Below are 27,716 nucleotides of genomic sequence, written 5' to 3' on the forward strand. Positions count from 1 at the left end.
CCAGGGTGTAGTGAAAAACTTTATTAAGTAAACCAGATAGAGAGGGCAGATGTAACCAGGCGAGGTCTGTTTACTGTAGTGTACCTCATAAAGCAATGCAACTTGAAACCTGCCTCACAGATAGTAGAACTCCATGAAGTTCATCAGCCACCCCTTTTCATACAAGAATGCCCCAAAATGAACCGAACAAGGTGGGGAGGAAAGAGTGTTGGTAACAGCAATTTTCTAGGATTTTCCCCTCAGTCACTCGTTTTTGTACTGTGAAGAAATATGGGAGGTCACACAAGCTAATTTGTCACTAGAAGATGCCCAAACACTGCTGACCTAGTATGTTCATAGCACTCTGTCAGGCAAGTCATACAGCTATTTATACACTGTTAATTTTACTGCTGATAAACAAACCAGTTCTTGCTCCATTAACTGAAGTAACTCCTGACAAAATTTCTATGCAACACAAACAAAAAGCAGCTGCAAAGCAAAACATTACTGTTATAAGGGACAGTACTTCTGGCAAAAAGGATCATTATTACCCAGGCAAACGCTTCCCATGTAACACGCCTATACATTCCCAGACACACAGAGTGGTATGGCTGAAGAAACAGCCATCTCCCTTACCTGGAATAGAAGTAATAGCACTACTATGGGGTTTGACTTGCACACTCTTCAAGAAACAACTGAAAGCACTAAACCTACGGGGAATACACAGCCCCAGTATGTTCCCAGCAAATGATCCTCTATCAATGAGGTCAAGCTACCAAACAATCTCAGCTGCAACTGTTTGAAAATTCAGATCCATTTCTGGGACATGGGTTTTCTTCCCCAGAAGTGATATGATTTCATCATCAAGAGATCAAGTACATTCATAATTGAACTAAAAGACTACAGTCTTTCCTACACATAACAGAGTTCAAGTCCTGTTCATTTTACAGTATGTACAGCAATTGTTCACATTTTCTTCAGTGGTTTTTTTTAGCACCTACAGCACAACAGAAGTGAATAAAATTCAACTTTCATTGTAAATAACACCGAGTCTGAGTGGCCAGAACCCTACTACTGACCTCTTTTCACCATCACTTTATAAACAGAGGTCACCCAATTTTGGGGTGCTCTTTGGCTCACAAACCAGTTGTCAAGTTATGTTTTCCTTTCTTCCCTCTGCTGCACCAAGTGTTCACTGGGGGAAAGCTGGACCCAGTATTGACAACCTGATCCTCAGCTGTTAGTACACTTACACAAAGACAAAGTCTGTACTGAAAAAATCCCACTTGACAGAAAGTAAAAATCCATTGTCTACAAACTGATGACCAGTAACTGACTACGCAACAGCTTTTATTTGAAGTTGCTAACTTTCAGTATCAGGTTGATTCAAAACTGTGACTTCTCTCAGCACATTCGTTAGTAAACACTTGCTGACTATCACATGCCTTAACTTTTAAGACCATACCAAGAGAAAAGTCATGAAAGTTCAATACTAGGACATCAGTAAATTTAAATACACCAGGTTTTCAAGACTTCACTCCTGCACGGTGCTGTCCCCCTACACACTCCCTTCCCCCACTGCCAACAGATCAAAATGAGAACATCCTCATTATGGAAAACATACTCAATTCAGGTAGACTTTAAACCCTGTTGCTAAACTACTGAAATAGTACTTTAAACAGAAAAATAATTACAGCCCTTTTGAAGTGGTTTTGTTTTTTAAAATGGTGTATGAATGTAGAATTGTCAACTGTAAAGAAAAAATTTCCATCAACTACATCTAAGTTACAGGAAAGAAGGCAAATTCCTTATGATCTGGTCATTCTGTTGGAAAGAAGAAAGTAAAGCAGATTTGTGCATCTTCGTTTTCTGCTTCCATTGCAGCCCATCGGATACCTATGCAAATATTTCGAAGTTTAACTTGAGGAACAGAAAAAAATTGTATGTGAATCCTTGAACAGTATTATAAAGGTTAAAGACACAATGATTCTGCCAAAGCATATAAATTTCAAGTTTTGAATAAATCATGCATGAAGATAAGTAGTTAAAACAGTATAACCTCAAGATACCTTCCCTTAAATACACTCCCAACTGAAGCTTTCCAAAGCTCATGCTTGGTGTTTGCTTTAGTGGTTTTGTTTGGTTTGGCACTTTTTGTTTTGGTATTTTTCTTCCACCCCTACATGCAGCTATGGTTAATATAGCTAGGTACAACAGGAACTCTACATTCTAGTCAGTCTGTCTGTCTTCATGCTGAAAGCTTTTTAAAAGTGAAAAGGATAAAGCTCTTGTCATACTGCAATCTGATAAACTGACTTAGGTCACAGTTTCATTAACCGGAAAGTATGAGGCAATATGAAACACAGCCAAAAAAAAAAAAAAGCTACTTTTAAGCACTTCTGTCCAACAGCAAAGACATCAGCACTTTAAATTTGCAGCAGTGTTTCTCCCAAAAGAGAACATATGCCCATGGTAGGAGAAACAAGTTCCATGAACACACTTGTCAAACTGATTGTTTTAAATTCACCTCAAAATGGAATGTTTCAAATCATGAAAGGGTCTAAACATAAACATTATTTAATGTTAGATACACACTAAGTTTTTATTAAGCATTACACTGAACTATTTTGGTATAAAAATACTTTATTTTAAAGCTATGAAAGTTATAAATATATGTAGTTAAACTTTCTACTCACAGAATGTTTGCTATTTTAACATTAGTGATTTGTTTCTCCTAACGAATCTGAATTTTATTTGAAAGTTTTACAAGACATTTTTACTATAATTTAAAAAACCCATCATTACAGGGAGCTATACTAATTGTGATGTTTTATCAGTATTCATTTAACCTCTAGATTTTTAATGAAGGCAGCAAAAACAACTATTTTCTGATGATACAGAATTTCTTATTTCTTGAAGCGTTTCTGTGGTTGACCACTTCTTCATTAGTTACCTGCAGCATGGCACCTTCCTGCCAAAGAAAAAAAAAGTGTATCTGAAGATGTTTATCACATATGTCTAAACCAAATTACCAATAGGGGAACTTCAGCCATTTTTAAAAAAAAAGGAAGTATAAGCAGTTCACTGGTGTGTCTAACACAAAAGGAACAGGACTTTTGTTAGCTGAGTCCACGTTCTTCAACAGTAGCCTTTTAGAGGCAATGAACTTTGAAATTAAGGCATTTTTGGTTGCCTTTTTTTTGGATAGGTTTTGCTAATTTTTTTAATCAAATCTAGTAGAGTATGCCACCCTTACTCTGAATAACTCATTCATTACTTGATAAATTTCCATCAATTTGAGGTGCAAACAATTCAATGCAGTGAGAGTAAGGCTGAATAAATTTGGCACTAAGGTTTGTTAGCTGCAAGAACTATAAAAAATGGTGGAAACCTCAACATTCTAGCCAAATTCCAATTTACATAAATACATTGTACACTTATGCAATACCACCTGCAGTTTCATTTGAAGGTTTCACTTCCCCTCCTAAAGAACTGCTTATGCAGTTGTTAAAAGAATGGACGACACATTCCTTCACAGAGGCAGATGTATTCTGTGGTGCAATTTTTTCCTTACACGTAAACAGTCTACAGTTACTTGGGAACCTTCAGGATGAAATGTGTTATATAGAATAGATTACAGCAGACAAGACACGTAACAACATAGTTCATTTTCAACAGCACAGAACTACCTTCATTGCATTACCTTGCAACCACCATAATGCATAGACTCCCAAGAAAAAAGAAAATGTTGCAGGATGCAAAAATAAAGTTGTATGATTTAATTAACTTGTGACCTACCATTTTAACTACCAACACCAAGGATGGAACCCTTGCAAAGCTTTACTAATGGACACTTGCAGGTCTCATTTGTTCAACTGTAGCAGTGTACAGTGGCAGCAGTCTATGCTTGTCCAGGGTTCATATCATAGCTAGATTCCAGTAGGAAAAAAATATGTTAAGTAGCTGAAATTAACAATTTTTTTTGTAAAAGAATTTAATAATACAAGAAAACAGGATTCACAAGTTTCTTTTCAATTTGTAATTGTTAATTCATTACTATGTTAAACTACATAATGATAATCACTATACTGAAAGAATACTGTCATACATTATTAGTTTCTTGGTTTTGAAACATTAAGAAAGGAAAAGTAAACAAGATCTTACCTAAAGAAGTTTAACTGAAGCTTAGAACTATTTTGCTCTACACCCTCAGCCTTCGTTGCCATCCTTATAAACAATCTACCGTAGTTAAAGCTTTGCAGAGATACAGCACAGCTTTTTAAGACTGGCTGAACTTTTAGTGACGTTTTCAAGAGTTCTCTTGTACTAGACCTGCGTCCCTGGAAGAGTACTTTGCTGGGGGTTTTTCCTTTCCTTGCCATTGAAGAAGCAGCATCTAAAAAATCTAAAAAGGTGTTTCTCCTTGCAGAGATACCCCTTAAGTTACCTAGATATTTTAAACCTGGTAATTTACAGACAACATACTTTTTCTCACCAGCATTAAATTTTACACGTACAACAATAGCTTTGTATTATTTGTGGGACCTTATACTACCCACTCCTTGCCTTATTTTACAGTATTAAAAAAAAAATCTAAAATTACACAATATTTCCTTTAGAATTATTTTATTAAAATCATAAATGTACAACAGCTTCTTAACTCTACACACGCACTTAAATTTTTAAAAGGAAAACGTTATGTCTTATTACACCATGATCCTGGCTAAAAGCTTTTCAAAACTTTGAGAAAAATCTTAAAAAAGGTTTCACATGTCACCTGAAACTTACAAATTTAACATTATCAAAGGAATGCTTCTACACTTACAAAGACCACTAGAAAGAAACAACAATTAAAAAGCTAAGAAACTGTCTCAAAGGCATTTTTACAATCCTTCCTCCACAGTAAGGTAATGTTATTAAATAATCCAAATCCATTCACAAAATGGCTCTCTGCATCTGCTCTGGTGTCTTCTGCCATATCACTGCATATTTATGCATGACTGAGATAAGTGTTTCCTTAACATTGTTATTTCGATAACCTGAAGCTGTTCTGTTACCTCTGGGCTCTCATCCTCTCCTATTTATACAGTGAAGCCTGTTTCAACAGAAGTAAAGAGTAAAAAAATAGGTTATGAAATTATTCATCTAACCATTTTTTAAAGGAAAGATAATATCCTAAAAAGCTTTTAACTCCTGCAGCTACTCTCAAGAATGACTGCAATTTTTACACTTAAAAACATACTTACCCATGGCATGCTTGAAGAAACTCAGTAACGGCTCCTCCCTCCATATCCACCACTTCCTCCACTGCCTCCTGGACCATAGTTTCCTGCAGTTACAGAACAAGAAACAGAATATTCCCATCAGTAAACTTTTTAATCTACAAAAGTTTTTGACTGAAAGAATCAATCAAAGCTTGACAAAATTAAGAGTTAACACCTGCTTTACTTCCAGTGACAGCATATGCAACAAAGACTTGTAACATTTCACTGTCTTCCTCTAAAGAACCTCCAAAGACTGCCACAGGAAGCAACTACATGCTGAAATCTTAGAAGACTCAACAGTGCCACATGTAATTTGATGCACTGTACTGTCCTTGGTCTGTGAGGGCTGCATTTGCTTGCAGGCTAAACCTTAGGAGATAGGGCTTCCTGTTTCTGTTTCCATTTCACAAGCCTGATACTCCATCTTAAGTAACATTTAGACAATAAAAAGCAGGAAGCATCAGAAAAAGAGACACAAGAGGAAGATAAAAAGAAATCACAGCAAATATGCTGGAAATTAAGTAACTAGACTCCCCACAAATAATGTGAGCTGACAGCAAAGAAAATTAAATAGAATCTTTCAAGGCAAAACTGAAAACACTGTGAAAAAATTTTAACTACATTTTATCTGTTTCAAAATAATAAAAATAATTTTCCCTGAGATAAGCTTTACAATCCCAAGATGAGACACTGAAGCCAACTTGCAGAAAGAACACCGGCACTGCAGTCTGTCTATTGCTGGAGTTATCCAATTTCTACATATCCATCCTGGAATCATACAGAATGACCTGGGTTGGAAAGGACCTTTCAGTCATCTCGTTCCAACCCCTCAGCCATGGAAGGGTTACATGTCATTGGACCAGAATGCTTAAAGCCCCATCTAACCTTGCCTTGAACACAGCCAGCAATGGGGCACTCGCAACACCTCTGAGCAACCTGTTCTAGTGCCTTATCACCCTCACAGTAATTTCTTTAATCTAATATCAGTATCTAATCTCAGTCTACCTTTTGGTTTTTTTTAAAGTTCAAAATAGTTACCCATGTCTTCTATTTCCCCAAATTCCTGGAAGTCCACCCACTCCAGCTACAAGGAAATATACAAGACATATACAATACCTCCACCATATGGTCCCCCCATGTTTCTGCTGCCACCAAAATTTCCACTCTTCATCGGACCGTAATTTGAAGGTTGCTGGTTGTAGTTGCCAAAATCATTATAGTTTCCACTTCCATAATTGCCTGCATTGTCAACACAGAAGTGGAGAAATACCTAAATGAGCTAAAATGGATACAACACTCAAAGATACCCCACTATAAAAACTCATAGTACAAAAATCACACATGTATTCCAGCAGGGCATGCACCGAACATTGTTTTCATTTTATTTCCTACTACTTGAAAAACTTACAAACACCCCCTCCCCCCAGCCTCAAAAGTCTTGCATTAATTTGGAACTGAAATGCTTGAATATTTTAAGCCTCAACGTTACCTCCTCCATAGTTGTCATAACCACCTCCATAGCCCCCACCCTGGTTGCCATATCCAGGTCCTCCTCCACCATAGCCTCCTCTTCCTCCTCCATAACCAGGACTGCCGCCAAAGTTGCCACCTGTGAGAACATAATCCTTTTAAATTAACTTTTCCATATAGAATGCACTGAAATTATAAACAAGGATGTTTTTCTGTTTAGAAGAAGAGAGAGAAAGGTAATTTTGTGAAGAAATTTCTATGAACAGTATTTTTTGAAGCACATACGAACTCCCACCCTAACTGAACTATGACCAAACCCCATCTATCAGACTGCCTAAAGACCTCAACTGAAAGGTATAATTAAAATCTTCATTTTCCAGGAAATTTATGACTCACTCCTATGCTAAAGAAAAGAATGGTTGTCCAAGAAATGACCATACAATCTGCCATATGGAAATCAGACATAAGCCAACAATCATGCACACTTCTTAAAGCCAACAAAATGGCTCAGGTAATTCAGGTAAATTTTATACATATGTGTTTCTTACTGAGAGAAAAATAGATCATCACCACAACAGCAAACTAACCTCCAGGTCCTCCACCATATCCATTATACCCATCACCAAATCCACGGCCACTTCCATATCCATCTATTGGGAGAAAAAAAACCCCAGAGAATTTCAATTTACCTGTAGCAAACTGGTCAAATTCTCAAACCCTTACAACCTTAAGAACTAAATCTGAGAAATTATCAATTAAGAATATGCACAATTAAATTCAGGAAAGTAAAACATCCAGTCACTGCTGTACATTTTTCCTTTTCTTGAATTTTTACACTGCCCAGTTTTAAAAGGTCAGGCAAGTGCTGCATGGAATCAGAGAAATCTCTGACCTTCTTAGCAAATAATTAAGTTTAGATTACTTCTGGCTTTCAAGAAAAGCTAAACATACAACCAAAAAAAAAAAAAAAAAAAAAAAAAAAAAAACCAAACCAAAAAACACCTCAACCAAAACAAAAGAGAAAAGACCAAAACACAACTTCACTTGCAAATTACTTATCCCAAAAATTCTCTCAACTGCTACAGCTGCATTTAAGTTAAACAGCGCCACAGCATACAAAGTTATCCAAAACCAGACAGTATTAATAAGGTAATAAATGTAAGTGCTACAAACATGCCTGTCTTACCAGCTCCCCCTCTGAAATTGCTGCCAGGTCCTGGACCGAAGTTGCCCCCACCTCCACGAGCATCACCAAAACCGAAGTTCCCTGTATCAGTTTAACGATTGTAAGTAGTGAGATTGTGGAAAGTGAACACAAAAATCAAGCACACACCAATAACCATTACTTGTACATACCTCCTCTCCCACTCCTGGAATTTTGAACCTCCTGCATTTCCTGTCTAGAGAGAGCTTTCCTTACTTCTGCATTATGGCCATTGATGGTGTGGTACTTCTGCACTGTAACCGTATCAAATAAGAGGCTATCAGCATTTAACTGGCAACAAGTCAGAATATCAGACTTCCAATCCAAACACATTCTCTATCATATAAAAACACAAAATACCATATGATTTTTAAACAAGGATATCAGAACTTATTTGAAATACATGCTCCCACACAATTCAGCAACCGATGATGGAAACACATATGCAGGCACGTAACTAATCCTACTATCTCTGTAAGTTCAGCTTTACGCAACCACCGAGGCTGTAAGAATTAATACTATCCAAGCAAGAGTGAGACTACTTACATACAATTTTATCCACAGGATCATGGTCATCAAATGTAACAAATCCAAACCCTCTCTTTTTACCAGACTGTCTATCAGTAATAATTTCAATAGTGTCAATTTTTCCATATTCCTCAAAGTAGTCACGGAGGTGGTGCTCTTCAGTGTCCTCTTTAATACCACCAACAAATAATTTTTTCACAGTAACATGAGCACCAGGTTTTCCAGATTCCTGTTAAAAGAACTTTTCTAATTAGCACAAAGAAAAACAATTTCACAGAGCACTATTTTACCAGGATATCAGGAATAGAAATTCAGATAAACTAGGATTTTTTCAAGCACTAAGATACAGCCCCTTTACAAGGCATTACCTTGCAAGCTCATTTAGGGGGCCTTCTGAGAGGAAAGTAACAGTGTTACTTGGAGTTTTTTCCTCCCCCCTTTATGTCAAAGCCTTAAAAGCACTGAAAAGTGATACAGATCCACTGTTTGAAAGAACTGCAAGTACCTAATAAGTTACAGCATGATTTAGTGTACTTAAGTTAGAGCACGATTTTTGTAATTGCTTAAATGAAGGTTCATCCAGCTTCTTCTGCCGAATTCCCCAACAGCAGTGAACCCACACTGAACTTGTATGAAGGTCCTTCAACCTCTGCAAATGCACAATTATGCGTTTTAACCTCATTAAATGGTATACACACATGCTGCTGTAATTACCTTTTTCCAAATGCTAACCAACCCTGCATTCTGCTGAGAATTGAAAGAAAATTGGGATAGCTAACAGGGGTATCAGTGATTAGAGTTTCCATTTCCCCATACCTTTGGGACAGCTCACTCAAATCCAGTGCATCAGTCCAAATGTATTAAACACCTCAATCTAACCTTAATCCAGTAAACACTCCCAAGAGCTCCCATGCAGTGAATGAAACTTGCCTTATAATCCACCCATGCTCCTCAATACTTCTGTGCCACAGTAACCAGGTTCACCTTGTTCCTGTACACATAACCCTAATTTGAACCCTTTAGTGGAAATCAAGTGTGCCTGGAGCTAAAATCAGCACAAGACCACAGATGATTCTGTACATCACCACTGGAAATGTTTCCCAGCTATATTCTCTGTTTTAATCTACCTTTTAGAAATACCCCAAAAACATCCTGGAATAGTCAGGAAGACAGACAGGAGTTTATTAATTAGAGGCTTATGACAGGAACTATTCTAGAGCAGAGTTACTTTGGAATTTGCTTAATTACAGATATCTAACATAACATGTTTGCTGCAACAGTTTTCAGACTTCAGATGTGTCCCTTGCAGACATGATTCCACAACCAAAACAACATAATAATTCACTGTAGTAATCCACATTTAGTAAGAGATCGAAAGTGTGGGAAATAGCATCCCGACTATGGGCTTTAATCAGGCAATTTAAAGCTACACGATTTCAAACAAGAACAAAGCCCAACTGTCTGACCAAAACAGGTATTTTTCAAAGCATGAGAAGCATTTGCTTCCAAAGCCATACTTACCTCTCTAGCCACAGCTCTCTTAGGCTCAACCACTCTTCCATCAATCGTGTGAGGTCTTGCAGCCATAGCTGCATCAACTTCAGCCATAGAAGAGAATGTTACAAAACCAAACCCCCTTGATCTTTTGCTTGCAGGATCCCTCATTACCTAAAACCAACAGACATTAAACTGTAGCCATCCCATGTTAAGCTTTTTGCTAACAGTATTTAGTGTGTAAGCCTAATTTACATTTTCCTTGATTTGATTTCAAAACACTATTATTGTAAAGTAGCAGACTCTGCTGATTTAATGCATGAGTGACACTGCTTTGGATCAAAGAAATTCAAACCACTGCTGTCCTCCAAAATTCAGTTAACTCAGAATTAGTTGCTAGATCAGTGAGGTACATTTATATTTATGCTCATTTTTGCAAAATAAAATCATACATGTGATTTCTTTCACTCTTTATGAAGACCACAGACTTTAAATTTGTGTTATGATTTACTACTCCCAAGATAATTCTACAAGAGCCACCGTATCTGTCAGTATTTCAAAGACACACAGAAATACTGTGCTTACGGACATGGTTTACTGATGCAGTACTGGATTATCAGTCGATCACCTAAATGGTTTCTTCCAACCTTAATGACTCTACGAAAACATCAGAGAGAAACATCCTCTTCCAGCTTTACTGAGGCTGCTTACTACCACACCAACTTTTTGCCAAATGTTACCAACCACACAGATGTAATAGTGCTCAGTGTAAGCACTTCCTAAAGCAAATGACAGCAAAGTTGAACTGTTGAAATCAGTGGTTAGAGATCATCTGTGACAATTTTGCAGAAAACAGACGATGAATGCTCCCTAACTCTATCAAGTTCGCAAGAGAAAAATGCACCATGCATTGCTACAATGGACTGAACTGTGTATAAACCAACCAACTCTTACCATTAAAAACTCATTTCCCATTGTCTCTAAGCTATCTAGAAACCAACTCCCATTTAAAATTCCTACACATTCCATGCCACTGCTATGTATTGGTATGCTAAACTTACCACACAGTCTGTAAGCTTTCCCCATTGCTCATAGTAACTCCTCAAGCTTTCTTCTGTGGTTTCAAAGCTTAAGCCGCCAATAAACAGTTTGCGGAACTGCTCCTTTTCCCTCTGCCACAGAAAAAAAGAGATTACATTAATATAACTGAAAACACCTCTTGCTGCATTAGCAAATCAGACACTAACCAAGATGTTCCTAAGTATCAAGGACTTTCAGTAAGACTTTTTTTCAAAATGAGACCTGGCTCTTCTGATGGTTCTACTCCTTTTGAATAAATTGTTTAATTTCCTTAATTCTGTAAGTCCACTTTTACAGTACAATTTTGTTTTAGTCCTTATTCCTGTCTCTCCCTCTAGATATCAAAAATAAGGGACCACAGTTGAAAGCTTTCAGAATATTCCCTCTCAAAGACCGATATGAGATGCTTTTAGAAAGAAAATGAAAACTTTAGGATTTGTTTTTATTATAGAAAATACAAATTAATTTATACTGTGTGATTCTATCCCAGGTAACACTCATTTCTAAAAACCATTCTGGCTTAAATTTTATTTTACATGAATACTACAGTACTATTCATCCAAGGCATTATAAGTAAAAATAAATTAAAATACATCAAAATATGTTCTGTAACAGATTAACAACTCGTATTTTCTCTGTAATTACTAAAACAAATGAAAGTCAAGCATCTGTAAAATTAATCTGGGATCCCACACCACTGGAATTAGCAACAAACTTATACATCCTCAACAGAAGTACTGAACTAACTCCCTTTAAAGTAAAAATGTGAATAATACATATTCACATCCACTAATACCATGCTTTCAGTAAGACTTTTATTTCCTTGCAGAGAAATTATCACTGCACTTGTTCAGCAGTGATCTGTTACAAAATGACAAGTGCATAATAAAAAAACCCAAACAAGTCAAACAAAGAACACGACCAGTAATATGGTACTGCATTTACTTTTTTGTTTTTTGTGGTCAATTAAAGCAGAAAGGACAGTCTTTCAACTTCTACCTTCAAAACACTTTTACAGTAACTTTTTCTACAAATCATAGGCCTTGTAATTGCCAGTTTATGCACACAAAAATATCACTTGGTCAGTCCATATATGTGAAAATTTTATGCTAAACGATTTTAAAAATGCACTGAGTAGTTCCCTTCCACGAATTTATCATTTTAGAATGTTGTTTTAAAGAGAATCGTCCTGCTAGGGACAAGAGACTTCATGATCTAACTTTAATAATCAAGAAAATCTGCTTGAGTGTTTGGTTGTGTGTTCTTTAGTGTGCTGGTTGTTTTTATACAACACAAACATTGCAGCAGTAAGCGCAACTGACAGACACAACATGAGGAACTGTGCAATAGACATTAAGATACATTTTAAAAGGAAACTAGGAGAACAATGAGACTAAGAAAACAAGCAAAATACTTCAGTGCACATGTGCCCTTAGAAGTATTAAGACAATTTGCATATAGGCCAATATGTCCAAGGCAGGCCTGGATCAAGATGCACATAACAGAAGGCAATTACTGTAGGCAATAACAAACCAGTTTTGTTTTGTTTTTTTTTTCCAAAATACACCTCCACGTTACCAGCTTAACGTACTGCAGTCTGACAAGAAGTCAACTTTCTCCCCTTCTTCTTCCAAATACATACTCTATTTAAGACTGATCAGTTCAAAATTCTCTTGAAAATATTTGCAATCTGCTGTTGGAGCTAGTTTTTTTTTTTTTTTTCCTAGAAACACAAAGCTGGTACTGGCTCCTCCTTGCACAGACAGGCAAAATAAGACAAGTTTTCAAAAGCAGCAGACACATTTTAAGTAATTTGCTTTCATGTCATTGAATAAAAGAACAATCAAAAGAATGCTGCATACCAGACCAGTATTAAAAAATTACATATTCATAATATGTCATACTTTCATTTATTAATTTTGTGTAGGATGGCAAAGAAATATTTTTAAGCAACAATACTACAATAAGAATCCTCCCTTCAGTTCTGCTGCTTGAGAATTAGGGACCACTTGCCAACAGTTTCTTAGACCTACAAAAGACACTTTTTCCTACACAATCAATTGCCATGCATTTAGTAATGAGAATCAAGAAAATTTAGTAGGCAGGTATTTCCAGTAAGTGTTATGTTTACCCCTGAAAACAGTTATAAACCTCTAAACAGAACTCAAGGGAAGAACGGAATTTATCAGCTGTAACATTTATAAAAATATACTACACATAACTAACAAACAGCGTACAGAATAGTAATACGTTTTACAGATGTATTTAGAGTCATGCCCTACCCAGAACATCTAGGCACCTCAAGTCGGAAAACAGCAATAACGAAATTCACTAGCAGCTCCTTAATGAAAACCACTGTGCAGGAAAAACACACACATGCTGCTCCACTAACACGCACACAACCTCTAGATGTGGAGAAGCTATTTGTCTTAAATGAGTCAGTTTCAAGATCGTCTGGTTAGCCTAACACTAATTCCCCAACAGAGTCCAGAGAGTTCTGTCCACGTAAAGGTTGTGCTGAAGGTGTAAAATCTGGAATGACTTTCATTACGCCAGTACCTCTTAGAATCCTGAGGAAAATGCTCTTTTGGTAAAGACAGACACCCCATTCCTATGAAGGCCCACAATACAGAAGTTGGAGGCAACACCTCTTTCAAGATTTCCACAATACTCCCCGTGGCAGGAACCAAATGCCAAGGGAAATTTTTTCACTTCGGTAGGATCTTCATCCGTGTGCATTTTAAACTTTCCTTCACAGATTTAAAGCAACTTGAAAGGACTGGAAAACGCATAGTCTTGACTGAAAAATTCCACCACCAGAGCAAGGAAAAATGTTTTATATGGCAGTAACGTGCGCATACACATTATCCACGCTAACTGCGGAATTAAGAATTCGGGTAATAAAAACGTTTAACAGAGACAAGCGAGGAGGATCCCTTAACTCCAGGGCCCTACAATCGCTCAGCGTCTGCTCGCCCGCCGCCTGTGGCGGTGGGACGCAGAGGCCCGGCCGGCTCCGCCATGTGGCGGCACTGGGAACACCGCGGCCCCGCGCCGGGCGGGGAAAATGGCGCCCGGGAGCAGCCGCCGCCTCCAGGGAGAGAGCCGCAGGTTGCTTTTAGCGCGCACCTACACACACCAAGACCTCTCCGGCGCTCCTTCTCGCTCCCGTGGATACCAGGCGACTACAGCTGGCCCGCGCCCTGCCCGCTCTGCCGGAGCGATCCCCACTGCCCCTCGCAGCCGCGAGTCTCGGCCAGGCCGCCATTTTACCCCTCCCCCTCGCCACCGCCATTACCCGCAGCGCCGCCTCGGCCGCTCCGCGCCTCGCGGGGCCAAGACGGTGGAGCTCCGCGGAGCTCCGACTCCCCCTCCTCCGACGACACCTCAGCAGCAGCCCAGCTAATACTCATGGCCACGGGCTCAAGAAACGCGCTGTCCGCCATGCGCGGTTACCGCATTTTCCGCCGCCTCGCCCGGCTGCGCGCCAGCCCCAGTCGCCGCTTCCAGAACCTTCCTCTGCTCAAAGATATCCAGCATTCGCCCCGCGTTGCGACCCGGCAGCAGCGCCCGGACTTGCGCGGACGACTCAAGCTTGCTTGTAAATTCCCAGCCCCGAAAAAATCCACTCTGTCTGCACAAGCAAACGCGTCGCCCTCCTTAAAAGCAAGCTCTACATCTTCCCATTCCACGTACCATGTTCTTCATGGTTTACGTATTCCTGCTCGCGAGTACCGTACAACCGGTCGGTAATGGCTGCCTGAACTGTTACGTAATTTGAAATTCAGCTTCGCGTGGTGTTAGCGCCCTCCTACTCCAGCCCAGGCTCGCTTCCGAGGTTTAATTAATTAAAAAAAAAAAAAACAAAAAAAAAACACAGGATCTGGAGCCTAAATATCTCCAAAGGGACTGCAGTTCTGAATAACGCCCCTACGTGTTTTTATCGCGTAATGAAAAGTCATCGACCCTGTTAGTAATGGCCGTCTCCGAAATGAGCCGAAGGTGCTCTCGTCGTCGAGCTTATCCGCTTCGACAGCCGCCGGAAAAAGCCGAACCAGCAATGGAAGCCCATTCGGCTCGCTTCGGTAATTTCCGGAATCTGCCGCAGCACGCGAAAATGGCGCTCGGCGCCAGCTCGGCAATTTCCGGACAGAAAGACGCAGCAAGCCATGGACTACTTCAGCCAGCTCGGCACTTTCCGACAACCGATAGGCTCGCGAGACTTGCCCGAGCGCAGCCGAAGCAGCCTCCAACACTGCTGGCATAGTGTGACTTGTTTTTGTTTTTTGTTTTTTTTTCGGAAATTGACTAAATCGCTGAAGCTCAAACCTCGGCGTTAATATTAATAGGGGGCGGCCGCGCATCGCCCCCGAAACCTCACCCTGGCCCCTTTCCCCCTCCTCCCGGACAGGAGGAAGTGAGAATTACACAGATTTTGGCACAAGCGCGACACATCGCGGGGTCCCGGCGGAGGGAAGCGGACTTCGCCGCAGCCCGCTCCGCTCTACCCCGCACCGTCGGCATCGGTCGTGCCGCCCGCTCCACCGCTCTGTTCTCCTCCCCTCGTTCATCCCCTCCCTCCCTCCCTCCCTTTTTCTCTCTCCGGAGGCCCTGCACCCACCGCGACAAAGGGTGAGTGCTGCCGCCCCGCGCGCCAAAGAAATGGCGCTGGAGCGGCTCCTTTCTTCCCGCCCCCTCTGCTCCCCCTCCCTTTCAGTTTCACCGCGGATCTCCCGCCCGCAGAGTAGCCTCCCCAGCCGACTCCCCAGATCCCTTTTCCCACTTATGAATGAGTTCTCGGGCCCCAGAGCCCCGCTGCATTCCGAGCCCGCTTCCTTTCCCCCCACCCCTCGCTCACGCCGGGACCTCCCCGCCGCAACGCGGGAAATGGCCGCGCTCCAAAGGGCGCCCCTCCAAACGCACTGCAAACCCACCCCAACGCTCCTCGCCCGCCCTCCCCGCGCCCGGGACCCGCCCGGCCGAGGGCTTCGCTCCGCGGCGGCGAGCAGCATCGGCCCAGCGCGCATTCGCAGCGGCGGCCATGATGGCGGCCGCGGCTCTCGGGGGCCGCCAACCCCGTCCGCTCCCCCAGGCTTACCCAGTCGCTTTCCCTGTCGCCGCGAGGCATCTTCCTTCTTTTGGACGCCTGGCGCGGTCCTGCGCTCGCCCCGCGTTGGAGAGACGTCTTGGCCCCCCTCCTGTGCCGGCGGCGACGACGGTCGGAGGTTGTAGCGGCTCGCGCGTAGGCGGCGGCGGCGTCGTGCGCTCTGCCCCGTCACAGCCGCCGGCGCGCAGTGCTCGCCCAGCCCAGCCCAGCCCAGCCCCGCCAGCCACCGCCGCGCCGCTCTCCGCCTCCTGCCCGCCCTCTCTCTCTCCCTCCCTGCCCCCACCCCCCCCCCTCAGCCCCCCGCGGATGTCGCTGTTGCTGCCGCCGCCGCTCAGTGCGCGCAGGGCGGGAGCCAGGAGGAGACGGGAGACCCAAGCGGCTGGGCACCATTGAAGTCTGTATCCTTCTCTCTCTCTTTCTCCCTCTTTTCTCTCGCTGCAGCCGCCTCCTTTCACCCCACTCACCCTCGAGTCCCCTTCCCTGACTCCCCTTTCCTCTGCGGCTCGCTGCGGGCCGCCGCGGGGAGATGCGGAGCGCAGCCCGCCTCCCCCCACCGCCGATTCTTCCCCACCCCCGCTTCCTTGGCGGTGGCGGGCGGAGCGGACCGGAGCTGTCGGGGGATCGCGGCCTTGACAACGGCACGGGGAGGGAGGGAGGGAGGCCCCCGGACCCGCGGGCTCTGTCACCCTGGGGAAGGAGAGCAGCGCCGGGGGCGGGGGCAGCGCCATCCGCGCGGCAGACAAAGCCGGCCCGCCGGCGGTCCCTGCGTGTGCCCGGCCCGAGGGAAGCGTGAAGGGGCGGGGGGAAGACGGCGTGGAAGGGGCCCTGTCAGCGGTGGCGGAAGCGGCCCGGGGCCTGCGTCCCCGTTACCTCGCCCGGGGCGGCCCCGTCGGCCTCATGTGCGCCCGCCGCAGGCCCGAGGCGCAGCCGCCCCCAGCGGGCCTCCGCGGGGCTGCCTCTGTTTTCTGGTGGGGAGGTTGTTACTGGGTTTCAGGGTTTTTTTTGTTTTGCTTTGTTTTTTGTTTTGTTTTGGTTTTTTTTTTACCCCTTTCTGCTACCTGTCAACCGGGGGGACACGAGGCAAGACCTTCGGCACTGGCGCCCTGGCCCCGGCCCTTCTCCCACCTCGCCTAGCCCACCGCCCATGGGACTGCCAAAATCCACCTCCCGCGTCAGGGGAGGATTGGGCTGGATTGCCGAGTCCGGGAGGCTTTCTGGCCTTAAAGGACTTTCCTGCCTTACCCAGGCTTATGGGGAATTCTAGCAGTTCTATAGCTCGCTGCGGGGCGGGGACAATACATGCCTATGGAGCTGGTCGGTATGAGAAATGACATGGAAAAGGGGCTGGATTGTGTTCAACGTAATTTGCGTAGGTTATCTAGTATGTACGTCTTAGCTGAGTTAATACTGTTCTAGGACTTTTGCTCTTGCAAACTGGAGAATCAAAAAGCAACGTTATAGTTGCATTAAGATAAATATTTGCTGTTTATAAGAATTTGCTAGTGTATAAGAATAATGGGTGATTCATTACACCGCAAATATGGATCTGTTCCCCATCAGATTTGCCATTAATATACCTTAGGTATATCTTCAACTGCTAGAATCTGAACTCTTGTTCTGTTTGGTTTAAGGAAATAAGCATCCCAGATGGTCCTCCCCCTTTTCCCTAGAAATATGTCTGTGCTTTTGAAGGCCTTGGGAAAAATCGTTTTTCAACCCTATATACCACCTTGTCAGTATCATTTATGCTGGCTAGCCTAATGGTGCATTACTGGGTTATGCCGAACAAAGTAGTAGCCTACTTCTTGTTCTGGATTTAATCCGTGTAAGAGATGTTGTATGCAATGAATACATGGGGGTTGGAACAAGGACCATGCTTGTCTTGGGATGCCTTTCTTTGAGTAATGCAAACTTCCTTTTAATTGTCATGCATTTTTCTAGTAAAAGCTCTGCAAGTCTGCAATAAAAATGGCCTCCAATAAAACTACATTGGTAAGTTCATGCACACCTAAAGTATATAAGGATTTAATCAACATATTTTTCTTCAAACTTATAACTTGGCATCTCCATTTAAAAGATACATCCACATCTCCCCTCCCCAGCATTATTCTGACCAAAATTTCAGATCCAGAAAGTAAGGCTGCTAGAAAGGACATTGTCTTTGGTTTTAATAAATCTGCCATTTCTAAAGAGAAACTTGTTGGGAAAAAAGTGTGAAAGGATTCCGCACTATTTCATCTATCCTACAATAGAAAACACTAAGGATTTTTTTTAGCCTCCTTTCAGCATACCATGTAATTCATCATACATGTAAAAAAATTAAGTCCAAGTCATGCAGTCATTTAATTTCTCCCAGTGTATTTGGAGAAAACTATTTGCCTAACAAAAGGCAGTCTTTGCAGATGAAAAGTAACACTATTGAGAAATGATGTGGCATAATTAAAATGCCTTTTGAAATGATTTTTAACAAATAACAGTTTCTTTGAATTTCATAGGAGCAGAGATTATCAGATGTCAACCTCTCCTGGACCATTTTAATGATGCATTCATGGATCTCAAGTCCTCTAAAGCTTTGCTTGACATTAGAATATGGACTCCTGAGGGCAGTTGGTTGCTGGTTACTATTCAACTAATAATGACATAGTTTCCCGAAGGACAGACCTGTAGGAGTATATTGTGAGATATATCTGAGGTTGAGATGGGGAAGTAAGCAAAAAATATATGTACACAATCCAAAACTTCAATACCAGAGCAACTGGTTTATAATATATTCAAAAGGCCTGTTCTTAAATTTACAGAAATTATTATTTAGCTCAAAATATATTCAAAACTTGTATTGACTCCTGGCTTAGAAGTGCAATAGAGTGCTTGCTCTGTGTTGTACTGTTTTAAAATATTTCAGCAAGGTGAATGTCTGAACTTTCTGTTAGTAATTGATTGTCCACTTATCCTAATTTGAAGAAGAGGAGTTAGCCAGCCTGGGGAGGGATGCTTTGGAGAGAAGAAAAAAATCTAACGAATGCAGTATTTTTAATCTTTTGATGTTGAGAATTTTGCTGCACAGGTCAGGAAAATCAGTTATGGTTCCCATGGGAACCATAACTAATTCTGCCTCGTTATATATTTGCCTGCAAAACCTAAATATGCTGAAGGGTAGGGTAGCTCTAGATCTGTAATTCCAATTTTCTTACATACTGTATGTTAAAATTCTACACCACAGTGTCATATCAGTGTTTTAATCTTGCCCCTGAAAGAGAGTGATTATCCATAGATGTACATGTCATATGTGGTGTCATATGACTTCTGAATGCAGAAAGAGAAATGAGCCATCAGTGGTCAAATGCCCAAGTTACAGCTTACAACATGCAAGCCTAGAGAGCTTCAAGGGTCAAGTGGACATTGAGAATGCTTTAAGTTCATTCAAGTGTCAGAATTCACTTGTGGGCTGAGATTTGCATGGTCTTGTATAATCCCAGAATGTACAGGTTTTTAACATGTTCAGTATTTCTGCAGGCTCTGCAATCAAGTGTTATTTTAATAGGCTCAAGAGTTTGAAGAGCAGTGCTGATGCACAAGACCTAATAAATCTCTAATACTTAAAACAGAAGCAGCATACTCTTTATTTTGCTATTTCTTACTGCACTTCAAGAAAAAAATGCAGACCCCCATGACATTCATTTTCCTCTGTGGAAGATACTTAAGATGCTTAAGTCTTAGAAAGTAAAAAACCAAATTGTTGCTTTGATACAGAAATCCAAAACATTGATCTTTAAGTGACAAGAATTAGTGAAGCCGAAAAGAGTACCAGAAAACAGTCTTCCATTGAATCAAAGAATTTTAGTCCAACGGAGAATACAGATGGAGATGTTCCCCACTTGTAGCCTGCTTGCCTCATCACCAGTAATTATAATGTTATTACTATGGTATAGTGAGTCTGTCTTTTTATGTGTTGTCGTTTTTCCCTCTGCTACTTTTATTGTTTGTTTATTTTCCTCATATCTACCCCTTTCTATTTCACACATCCATTTTTTGAAAGAAGCTGCCCTCATAGAAGCCTCGGACATCTTCATGTTGTATTTCCCTTCAATATCAGTCTTGCATTCTTTTTCCTGTGAAGGCAAAAAAAGCCAATATGCTTAAGTTAACACTTTTCAGACATGAATGCTGTGGTCAAAATGCACCTGGGATATGCAGGCACTTAAAATCTAATTGGAAGTACATGCTCTGTTCTCTCCTATGCTCTCAAAACAATTGCCATGTGAGATATATATACAGAAACTTGCTGTTTAAATGAGAAATACAAACTTTTTCTCCTCTTTGTTGTTTGAACCTTCAATTTATGGGTTGCTAACCATAAAGAGTAAAGTATTTTGTGAAGGGAGGGAAAAACTAATTAGTAAAAATAAGAGGTACAAAGACAGGGCTTTGGTAAGAGAATCATCTTTCGGTCTTCACTAAAAGGAGACAGTTTTTGTTCTGTCTAACATACTTTTTTTTTTTTTTAACCTTTCACCACATCAAGACAAAATACTAAGTCTAAAAGTTTGAAAATTTCAAAATTGCAGTATTGTCAAGCTAACCCACGTTAGAGAGGACTAGAGAATGGCTATCAAGCAAATAGATGTGCTTCATGATATTTGCTTGTCTGTGTTCTGTTGTAGAGGACGTGCTTTAGTGAGGAATTAGTTCTGTCCACTTTGATTTAGGGTGCTGCATAACTATGTTTAAGGAGCTTAATACTTAGTTTATGGCTGCCACTTGAAAATTTCCTTATGAAGTACAGTCCAAAATGGCAAACAATCTGTTTTTGGTCTGCTAGTCCTCCAGAAACGTGATACAACATGATAGGCTTGTTCCAACGTTTTTAAGATTACAAACAAGGAAATTCTGAAATGTGTCCTTCTACTGCTATTTAATTGTGCCTTATTAAACTGGGAATGCCTTGAGGATGATGTGGATGTAAAATTTGTTTTACGAACTTTAAAGAATATTACCTGAACTATCAAATGTAAATTTTAAACATTTAAAAAGTTTTGTAAGTTAGTGAAGTTCCATTTATATGTTAAGTGCTGTACTTAAGTGTAGCAGTCTTAAATTTATGCACCTTTTTGACATCTCTTTGTAAGTTACATGGGTGCATGGCTAAGAATGAGAAGGGACTGTGGTAATGGAATGCTCCTAGCATGTGTCCTGTGCAATAGTTGCGGGTTATTGAGTATTTTGCTTTTTGTAGCAGTACATCGTAAACTTTCCTGACATCAGTTTCTCCTTGTTTTTTGTTTTTTTGTGGTTTTTTTTGTTTTTTTTTTTTTTGAAAAGGTAGAAACCACCTTTTTTCAGTACCATCCCTTTTGTATTTATGCATTTTCACAGTTCCCTTATTACTTCTCTTTACTTCTGCCTTGCCCTCTGCCTTTTCACAGGCATAGAGTTAACTTTTAGAAGCTTCCTGATGTTTTGAGCATGTAGCACTGAGAAATAAATTTTTAAGGGGTGTATAGTCACTGAGTATGTGGACAAAAAAATTTTCACCTTTTTAAAAACTGGTGTTCTCATTAAGCAACTGAAAAAAAAACCCAAAAGATTAACATGTCTTGCTCAGGTTACCTGACCACATGCACTTACATGAAAGGAGTCTGAGCTTCTGGCTTTAGTGTTAATAAGCCAGTGAAGTAACTGTAAAGCCAAAAAAATAAAAAAAAAATAAAAAAAAGAATAATGTCATTCTGAATTTCTTTTGTAGCACAAAATGGGAAAGAAACAGAATGGCAAAGGTAAAAAAATTGAAGAGGCAGAGCCTGAAGAATTTGTTGTGGAGAAAGTCCTGGACAGACGTGTTGTAAATGGAAAGGTGGAATACTACTTGAAGTGGAAAGGATTTACAGAGTAAGGCGTTTCCTTTTTTATTTTTTCTTTTTTTTTCTGATAGAATGATTAACACCACTGATTTGAAACAACTATACAAAGAGGAGATTGGACACTGGGCATCCACTTTAAAGAACCTTGAGGGAAGGGCATCCATAAATGCATAGTCAAGTGGAGCAGTCGAGTATGAAAATAAAATAGAAGATAATATAGTTCATTGTTCACGCTGTAAAAATACTCGAGGACTTTTACCAAGTTCTTTGTGATTGTTCTTTTACCACTCTTGTACAGAGCTTGTGTCCATAGCTGTCAAGGTAAGATAGACTGACAGTTATCATATCTGTAGCAGAGTGAATAGTACTTCTGAGTAACATATCGTGCAGGAATGTAAACTGCAGGCACCTCTGAAGCAGATAGTTTGCTTATTACTAATTTTCCTGGACTGTTCTCAAATCAGCTGAATTTGCCTGTGAAATGGTTACGTTCATTGGGCGTACTTGAAAGGAGTTTTTGAGTGTCTTTCCCAGGACTTAACATATGTACGTGAAAACTTTACAGTAGACTTAAGAAGCCAATTGTTTAAGAAGGAATGTAATTGTGCCTCCTTCCACTGGCACTCCGTGGCAGCTTGCTTTACCAGCTGAAAGAATATTACGTACCTTGAATTTGTACATAAATGGTTTTATGTATGCAGTGATATTATTGTTGCATACCTCCCAAAATGAGTGCGTTGCAACACTGCACTCTGGGAACCTGAAATGTGTGCATCAACACAAATCACAATGTGTTTAGTATTTGAGGGTCTGATTTGAACTTGTAATAATATGTTACTGTAACGGAAAATAATTTGTAGGTATTTTGCTGGTGTGGTAGTGTTGTGCCACTATTTGTGTGTGAGGTGCTGTGCCAGTATTTGCGTGTGAGATGCATAGTGGTTGTGGGGAACATTCATAGACTTCTTAAAATTTTAGTTAGCGAAATGCATACTCACTGAAACATGTGCAGTCCCCAGCTCTGCCCACCTTTGTTCCTCCCTGCCGTCAATCAACTGAAGGAAGCAGATAGTTCTAGGTATAGCTGTGTTCAGTGCTTGGAAACAACTTCAGAGTGTTCGTCATATCTAAAAGCTTAGATACACAATTATATATATACATACACACACACATACACACACACACACATACACACACACACACACACACACATATAATGTGTATATTGCAGACATTACAAACAGCCTGAGTATAAATATATAAGTATATATTATATATCTACATTATATAAATATAGATATTTATTTATACTTAGGCTGTTTGTAATGACTGCTGTGTACACTATGTAAGTCTTAGTGCTCATATCATATTGCTTGTTTTCATGGACAGTCTTTAAAGGAACCAGGGAAATTAGTCAGTTTAAATGGACAGGTACATTTTTGGTAGGGTGTGGATTGTTTGTTTCAACTCTCACACCCCGCTGAGAACAGAGGTGTTAATAGAGCTGATTTTTGTTACCTTCAGTTTAAGAACAGTGTTTTTCAATACTAGTAGAGCATCCTTTCAATCATCAATGCAGTACATGAAGGCTACTAAAGGTGGCAAGATGAACTTCCTAAGGGTTTAACAAACCTACCTTATATAGTGAGATGAAAGCTAAGTTGCTTATTTTAAGGGGAGCCATGGGGCTAGTTGGACAGTTTTCTTCTTTACCTAGTTTTACATAAACGTGTCTGTGTTTCAGTGCTGACAACACATGGGAACCTGAAGAGAACTTAGATTGTCCAGAGCTAATTGAAGCCTTTCTGAACTCTCAGAAAGCTGGTAAAGAAAAAACAGATGGTGCCAAAAGAAAATCCTTGTCAGATAGCGAATCTGATGATAGTAAATCAAAGAAAAAGCGTGATTCTGTAAGTATACATTCACGTGTTAAGCTTTTGTTTCCCTGCATCTCTCCCCTTCCTCTCCATCCTTTGATAATGAGACTGAACACTGATTTAAAACTAAAAATGTCATAACATCTGGATCTGTTGTTTGAAAAGTGTATACATTCATTGCGGTTAATGAGACTGTCCCAAATGGTTAATAAAGGATGATTGACTGACATGATGATTAAAAGTTCTTGTATTGTCCCATAACACTGAATAATTGAAAGTAAGACTGGTCAAGAATTACTAATTAACAGTATTAAGTGATAGGTTTATACTAGAGCAAATGTCCATGAATGGAACAAAGATGAAGTTCTGGGTTGCTGCCATATTTAGTATATGATTTTGAATAGGTGAGTGGCAAGATGGCAAAATGTGAAAACCAAGCAATTACTTAGACTAGGACCAGACACAATGGGGTGAAGGAGTAGAAAGGGTGATAGAAAAAAGCTTACCTTTCCTGGAAAGTCTGGATTTCTCCTTCCATTTAAATGAGTAAGCAACTTGACACATTTAGTGCTCATAAGTACAGAATAATGCACACGTAGTTATGTGTTCAATAGTTCACATTTTCTTCCGTAAACTTTTGGACTAGTGGTTTGAAACCGCTGACACTGCCAATCATTTTCATGTACTGAAGACAGCAGGCAGTTGGACATGTGGTTACTGTCAGAAAGGTTGGAAGGCATCAGAAATAACAGTTCATGAATAAGAAAGACAATATTTTGCTTTCAAAATACTGTCAGTTAAGAGTCAGTTGTTTGGCTTCATCTGGTGCAATAGTGGCCACTGTCTCTAAAAGGATATTGTGAACCTATAAAAGAGCTAATACAGGAAATAGTTGTGATATTTTTGTCACCAGTGTGATGTCAGTGAGCCAAGAGTTGAGGTGTTCCTTAAGGGTGCAGTTTCATTGTTGGTTTAGCCAACCCAAGCCTGCTGCTTTTTCCACATCCAGGCGTGCATTTTTACTTCGTTGCTTTTGTTACTTTTACTGACCATGCTTGCTTATTTTTCTACTGAAATTATTTTATACCATTTGTTTCACCTATCATGTTTTCAGAAACAAATGCTGGAAACATGGATATAAAACCCTTTATTATTATTACCCTACCTCTGAATGACGTGGCCTGAAAATAGGTCATGAAAAGGTAAAACGTAATTATAGATTTGATGGGGTTTTAAGGCTATATTTTTTCTTCTGATACACAAACACACATATATATGTATGTACAAAAATTTGTGTCTCTAATACCAAAATAGAATTTCATCTTAAACTAGATAACCATCTTCTAACTTACTAGGTTGATAAACCAAGAGGGTTTGCAAGGGGACTTGATCCTGAGCGGATAATTGGGGCTACGGATAGCAGTGGAGAGCTTATGTTCCTCATGAAGTGGTAAGTCTGACATCCACATTTCTTGTCCATAAAGGGATGGCAGGCAGCTGCACTTAGGCTAAAGAGAAAGCTTCATTTCAGGAGTAAGTCACAGAAGCTGGTGGTTTCCTTATTAACCTTGTATTCTTACAAAAGCAAGCCTTCTAAATTCAGATAGGACTTAATCCCTCTTCCTTCAAAACCCAAAAATACCTTTCATTTCTGTTGGTTCAGTTTTACTTTGAAAGGTAATTTTTAGTAAAATAGGGAGAAATTGGCATTTGTATGGAAAAACTGGATCTGGGTAATGCTCATGCAGAGGGAATAGCAGGCAGAAATCCAGCTTTACATGTTTCAATAAGCAGAAGCCAGCTGCTGGATAGCCAGCTGTTTAACCAAGTGTAGTGCCAGCTGTTCTGCATGCATCAAAGTGGAATTGGAAGCAACTTGGGGAGAAAGCAGAGGTGGAGATGAAGAATAAACTATATGGAAAGGCTTGACATTATGGACTAGTAAGAGGGGAGTGTGATGTGGAGAATTTGTGTTGTTGGGAGGGTAGGTAGGGACCAGCTTCATTAGCTACAGTGTTGGGAGAAGGATTTCTTGCTTTGTGAACAAATGGGATGAAATTAGTGCTTCTTCTCAGTGTTGAGAAATCAAGAGATTGAATTAACATTTGCTGAGAGTCAGATTTCTTAAGGTGATGGGATAAGAATAAGAATAACTTTCCACAGGAAAGCTTTTGAGAAGGACAGATTTTCAGCATGGAGTCAAACTGAGTGATCTCCTGAGACATGATTTGTCTTGGGATGTGCCTAGACTGCTGAAGATTAGTGCTGTGGGAGATTTGTCTCCCTTCTGTCTTGTCAAATTTTCTATAAATTATATGTGAAACTTAGAAAAGTTACCAAAGATCATGAGTGTTTGAATTTCTGTAGCAATAACTGGCAAAATCAAACACAAAGGACTTTTTTTGTTTGTTTGTTTTGTTTAGTTCATTTGTAGTTGATTAGTTTTTCATAATTAGTCTTAGGTAACAAACATAGATATGAGTTTGTATTCACAAAGCTGACTTTTAAAGGCAGCATACACTTGAAAATGGAATCTGAAGCATGGCAGATTGGCAAGCTTGGTTTGTTACCCCAAGACAGCATCAAGAATAAGAGTATGAAATACAGGAAGTTACTTGCATATACAGTAAATGTAATTTGCATGTAAGTACCAGCTCTTAAGATTGGTCCTATTGATTTTTAAGTCTTACTTTGAAGTTTTGAAGCTTTGATTAGTCTTTAAAAAACAAAATTAACCAAGTTTTACTTCTTTCATTACATACTGCAGTATGTATCCTTATAAATTATTCCCTTAGAATGGCATTTTCCTTTCAAACAAAAAATATGGGAAGGGAAGAACAATGGAGCTATGAAACCTCATCATTACCATTAGCATGGGAAGTCTTGGTAGCTTAAGTGAAAGGTGTGCTGGAAACTGATTTCTTTCTGACATTCTTTTCAGAGCATAGGACTTATCAAGAGATGCTAAATGTTTTAAAATACTGATTATTAATTTAATAATTAATTTAAATCCTGCTCTCTTCTACATCAGGAAAGACTCTGATGAGGCAGATCTGGTGCTGGCCAAAGAAGCTAATGTGAAGTGTCCTCAGATCGTAATCGCTTTTTATGAAGAACGGCTAACTTGGCATTCGTGCCCAGAAGATGAAGCACAATAATTGTTTGCATTGCTTTTTTTATATATAAGAATATTAAAACACGAAATTTGATTTATTAGCAATGTGAGAAGCATACATTCTAACAAGTTTCAAATTTGATATTTTTTGAAGTAGTATGTTTTGCATCAACAACAAGTAAATAAAAGCTTTCTGCAACTTGTTTCATTTATCACAAGAGAGCATTTGATACTACTACTTCCTCCATATTAGGTAAAAGCTTTTATAAAACATTGATGAACTTCCATAGTTATTACAGAATCATAATGAATGTCTAAACAAACTCACAGATGTTTTGTAGTCTTCTATACTATTGATGTGCATGTATCTTCTTTACCCAAACCTAGCCCTTTAAACCTGTAGGGTCATTCTTTTTAGTATTTGGGATCACTTGGTCTTAAGAAGACCAGGTGAAAACTAACTTTGTAGTAATTTGAATGTTATCAGACTGTATATTGTTTACTTTATTGTAAATACTGGTGAGCAGTGGTCAATAAAATAGTTTTATATTCTTCCTTTATACTGATAGGCTGTGACTCTTTTGAAGCGGGGTATTTCTCAACTTTTGATATGTTAAACTCAATTTGTAATATATTTAAGTTGTTTTCTTGGGGGGTAGGTTGTTATTATTAATATCATCCCACTGCTACTCTTACCACAATACCAGACAAGTACCAGGTATTGATTATTAGTTGGGTTT

At 40.1% G+C, this 27,716-nt stretch overlaps 2 protein-coding genes across 12 annotated transcripts; one reads left to right on the top strand and one right to left on the bottom strand.

Annotated features, from left to right (window-relative positions):
* Positions 1 to 16,309, bottom strand: HNRNPA2B1 (heterogeneous nuclear ribonucleoprotein A2/B1). Of its 3 annotated transcripts, none has more exons than XM_062508411.1 (11): positions 16,118 to 16,309; positions 11,001 to 11,111; positions 9,967 to 10,113; positions 8,464 to 8,674; positions 8,070 to 8,171; positions 7,891 to 7,980; positions 7,301 to 7,363; positions 6,733 to 6,852; positions 6,360 to 6,482; positions 5,226 to 5,308; positions 1 to 5,074 (listed from the first exon to the last, which is right to left on the bottom strand). In XM_062508411.1, exons 1-10 carry the CDS (start codon positions 16,145 to 16,147, stop codon positions 5,247 to 5,249), a joined length of 1,059 nt encoding a protein of 352 aa, XP_062364395.1. In that variant the 5' UTR covers positions 16,148 to 16,309; the 3' UTR covers positions 1 to 5,074; positions 5,226 to 5,246. The 3 variants fall into 3 exon arrangements, with proteins under 3 accessions (XP_062364395.1, XP_062364400.1, XP_062364411.1); XM_062508416.1 differs by having other exon boundaries at positions 7,900 to 7,980; positions 16,118 to 16,308; XM_062508427.1 differs by lacking the exon at positions 16,118 to 16,309 and adding an exon at positions 13,579 to 13,615.
* On the top strand, positions 14,716 to 27,536 carry CBX3 (chromobox 3). Of its 9 annotated transcripts, none has more exons than XM_062508466.1 (6): positions 14,716 to 15,651; positions 18,068 to 18,118; positions 21,870 to 22,012; positions 23,729 to 23,894; positions 25,217 to 25,311; positions 26,893 to 27,536. In XM_062508466.1, exons 2-6 carry the CDS (start codon positions 18,095 to 18,097, stop codon positions 27,017 to 27,019), a joined length of 555 nt encoding a protein of 184 aa, XP_062364450.1. In that variant the 5' UTR covers positions 14,716 to 15,651; positions 18,068 to 18,094; the 3' UTR covers positions 27,020 to 27,536. The 9 variants fall into 9 exon arrangements, with proteins under 9 accessions (XP_062364450.1, XP_062364461.1, XP_062364445.1 ...); XM_062508461.1 differs by lacking the exon at positions 14,716 to 15,651 and adding an exon at positions 16,426 to 16,520; XM_062508448.1 differs by lacking the exons at positions 14,716 to 15,651; positions 18,068 to 18,118 and adding exons at positions 16,426 to 16,520; positions 19,877 to 20,026.
* Positions 27,537 to 27,716: the final 180 nt, after the last annotated feature.

This window comes from Cinclus cinclus, chromosome 1 (assembly GCF_963662255.1).
Source record: "Cinclus cinclus chromosome 1, bCinCin1.1, whole genome shotgun sequence".
Taxonomy (NCBI): domain Eukaryota; kingdom Metazoa; phylum Chordata; class Aves; order Passeriformes; family Cinclidae; genus Cinclus; species Cinclus cinclus.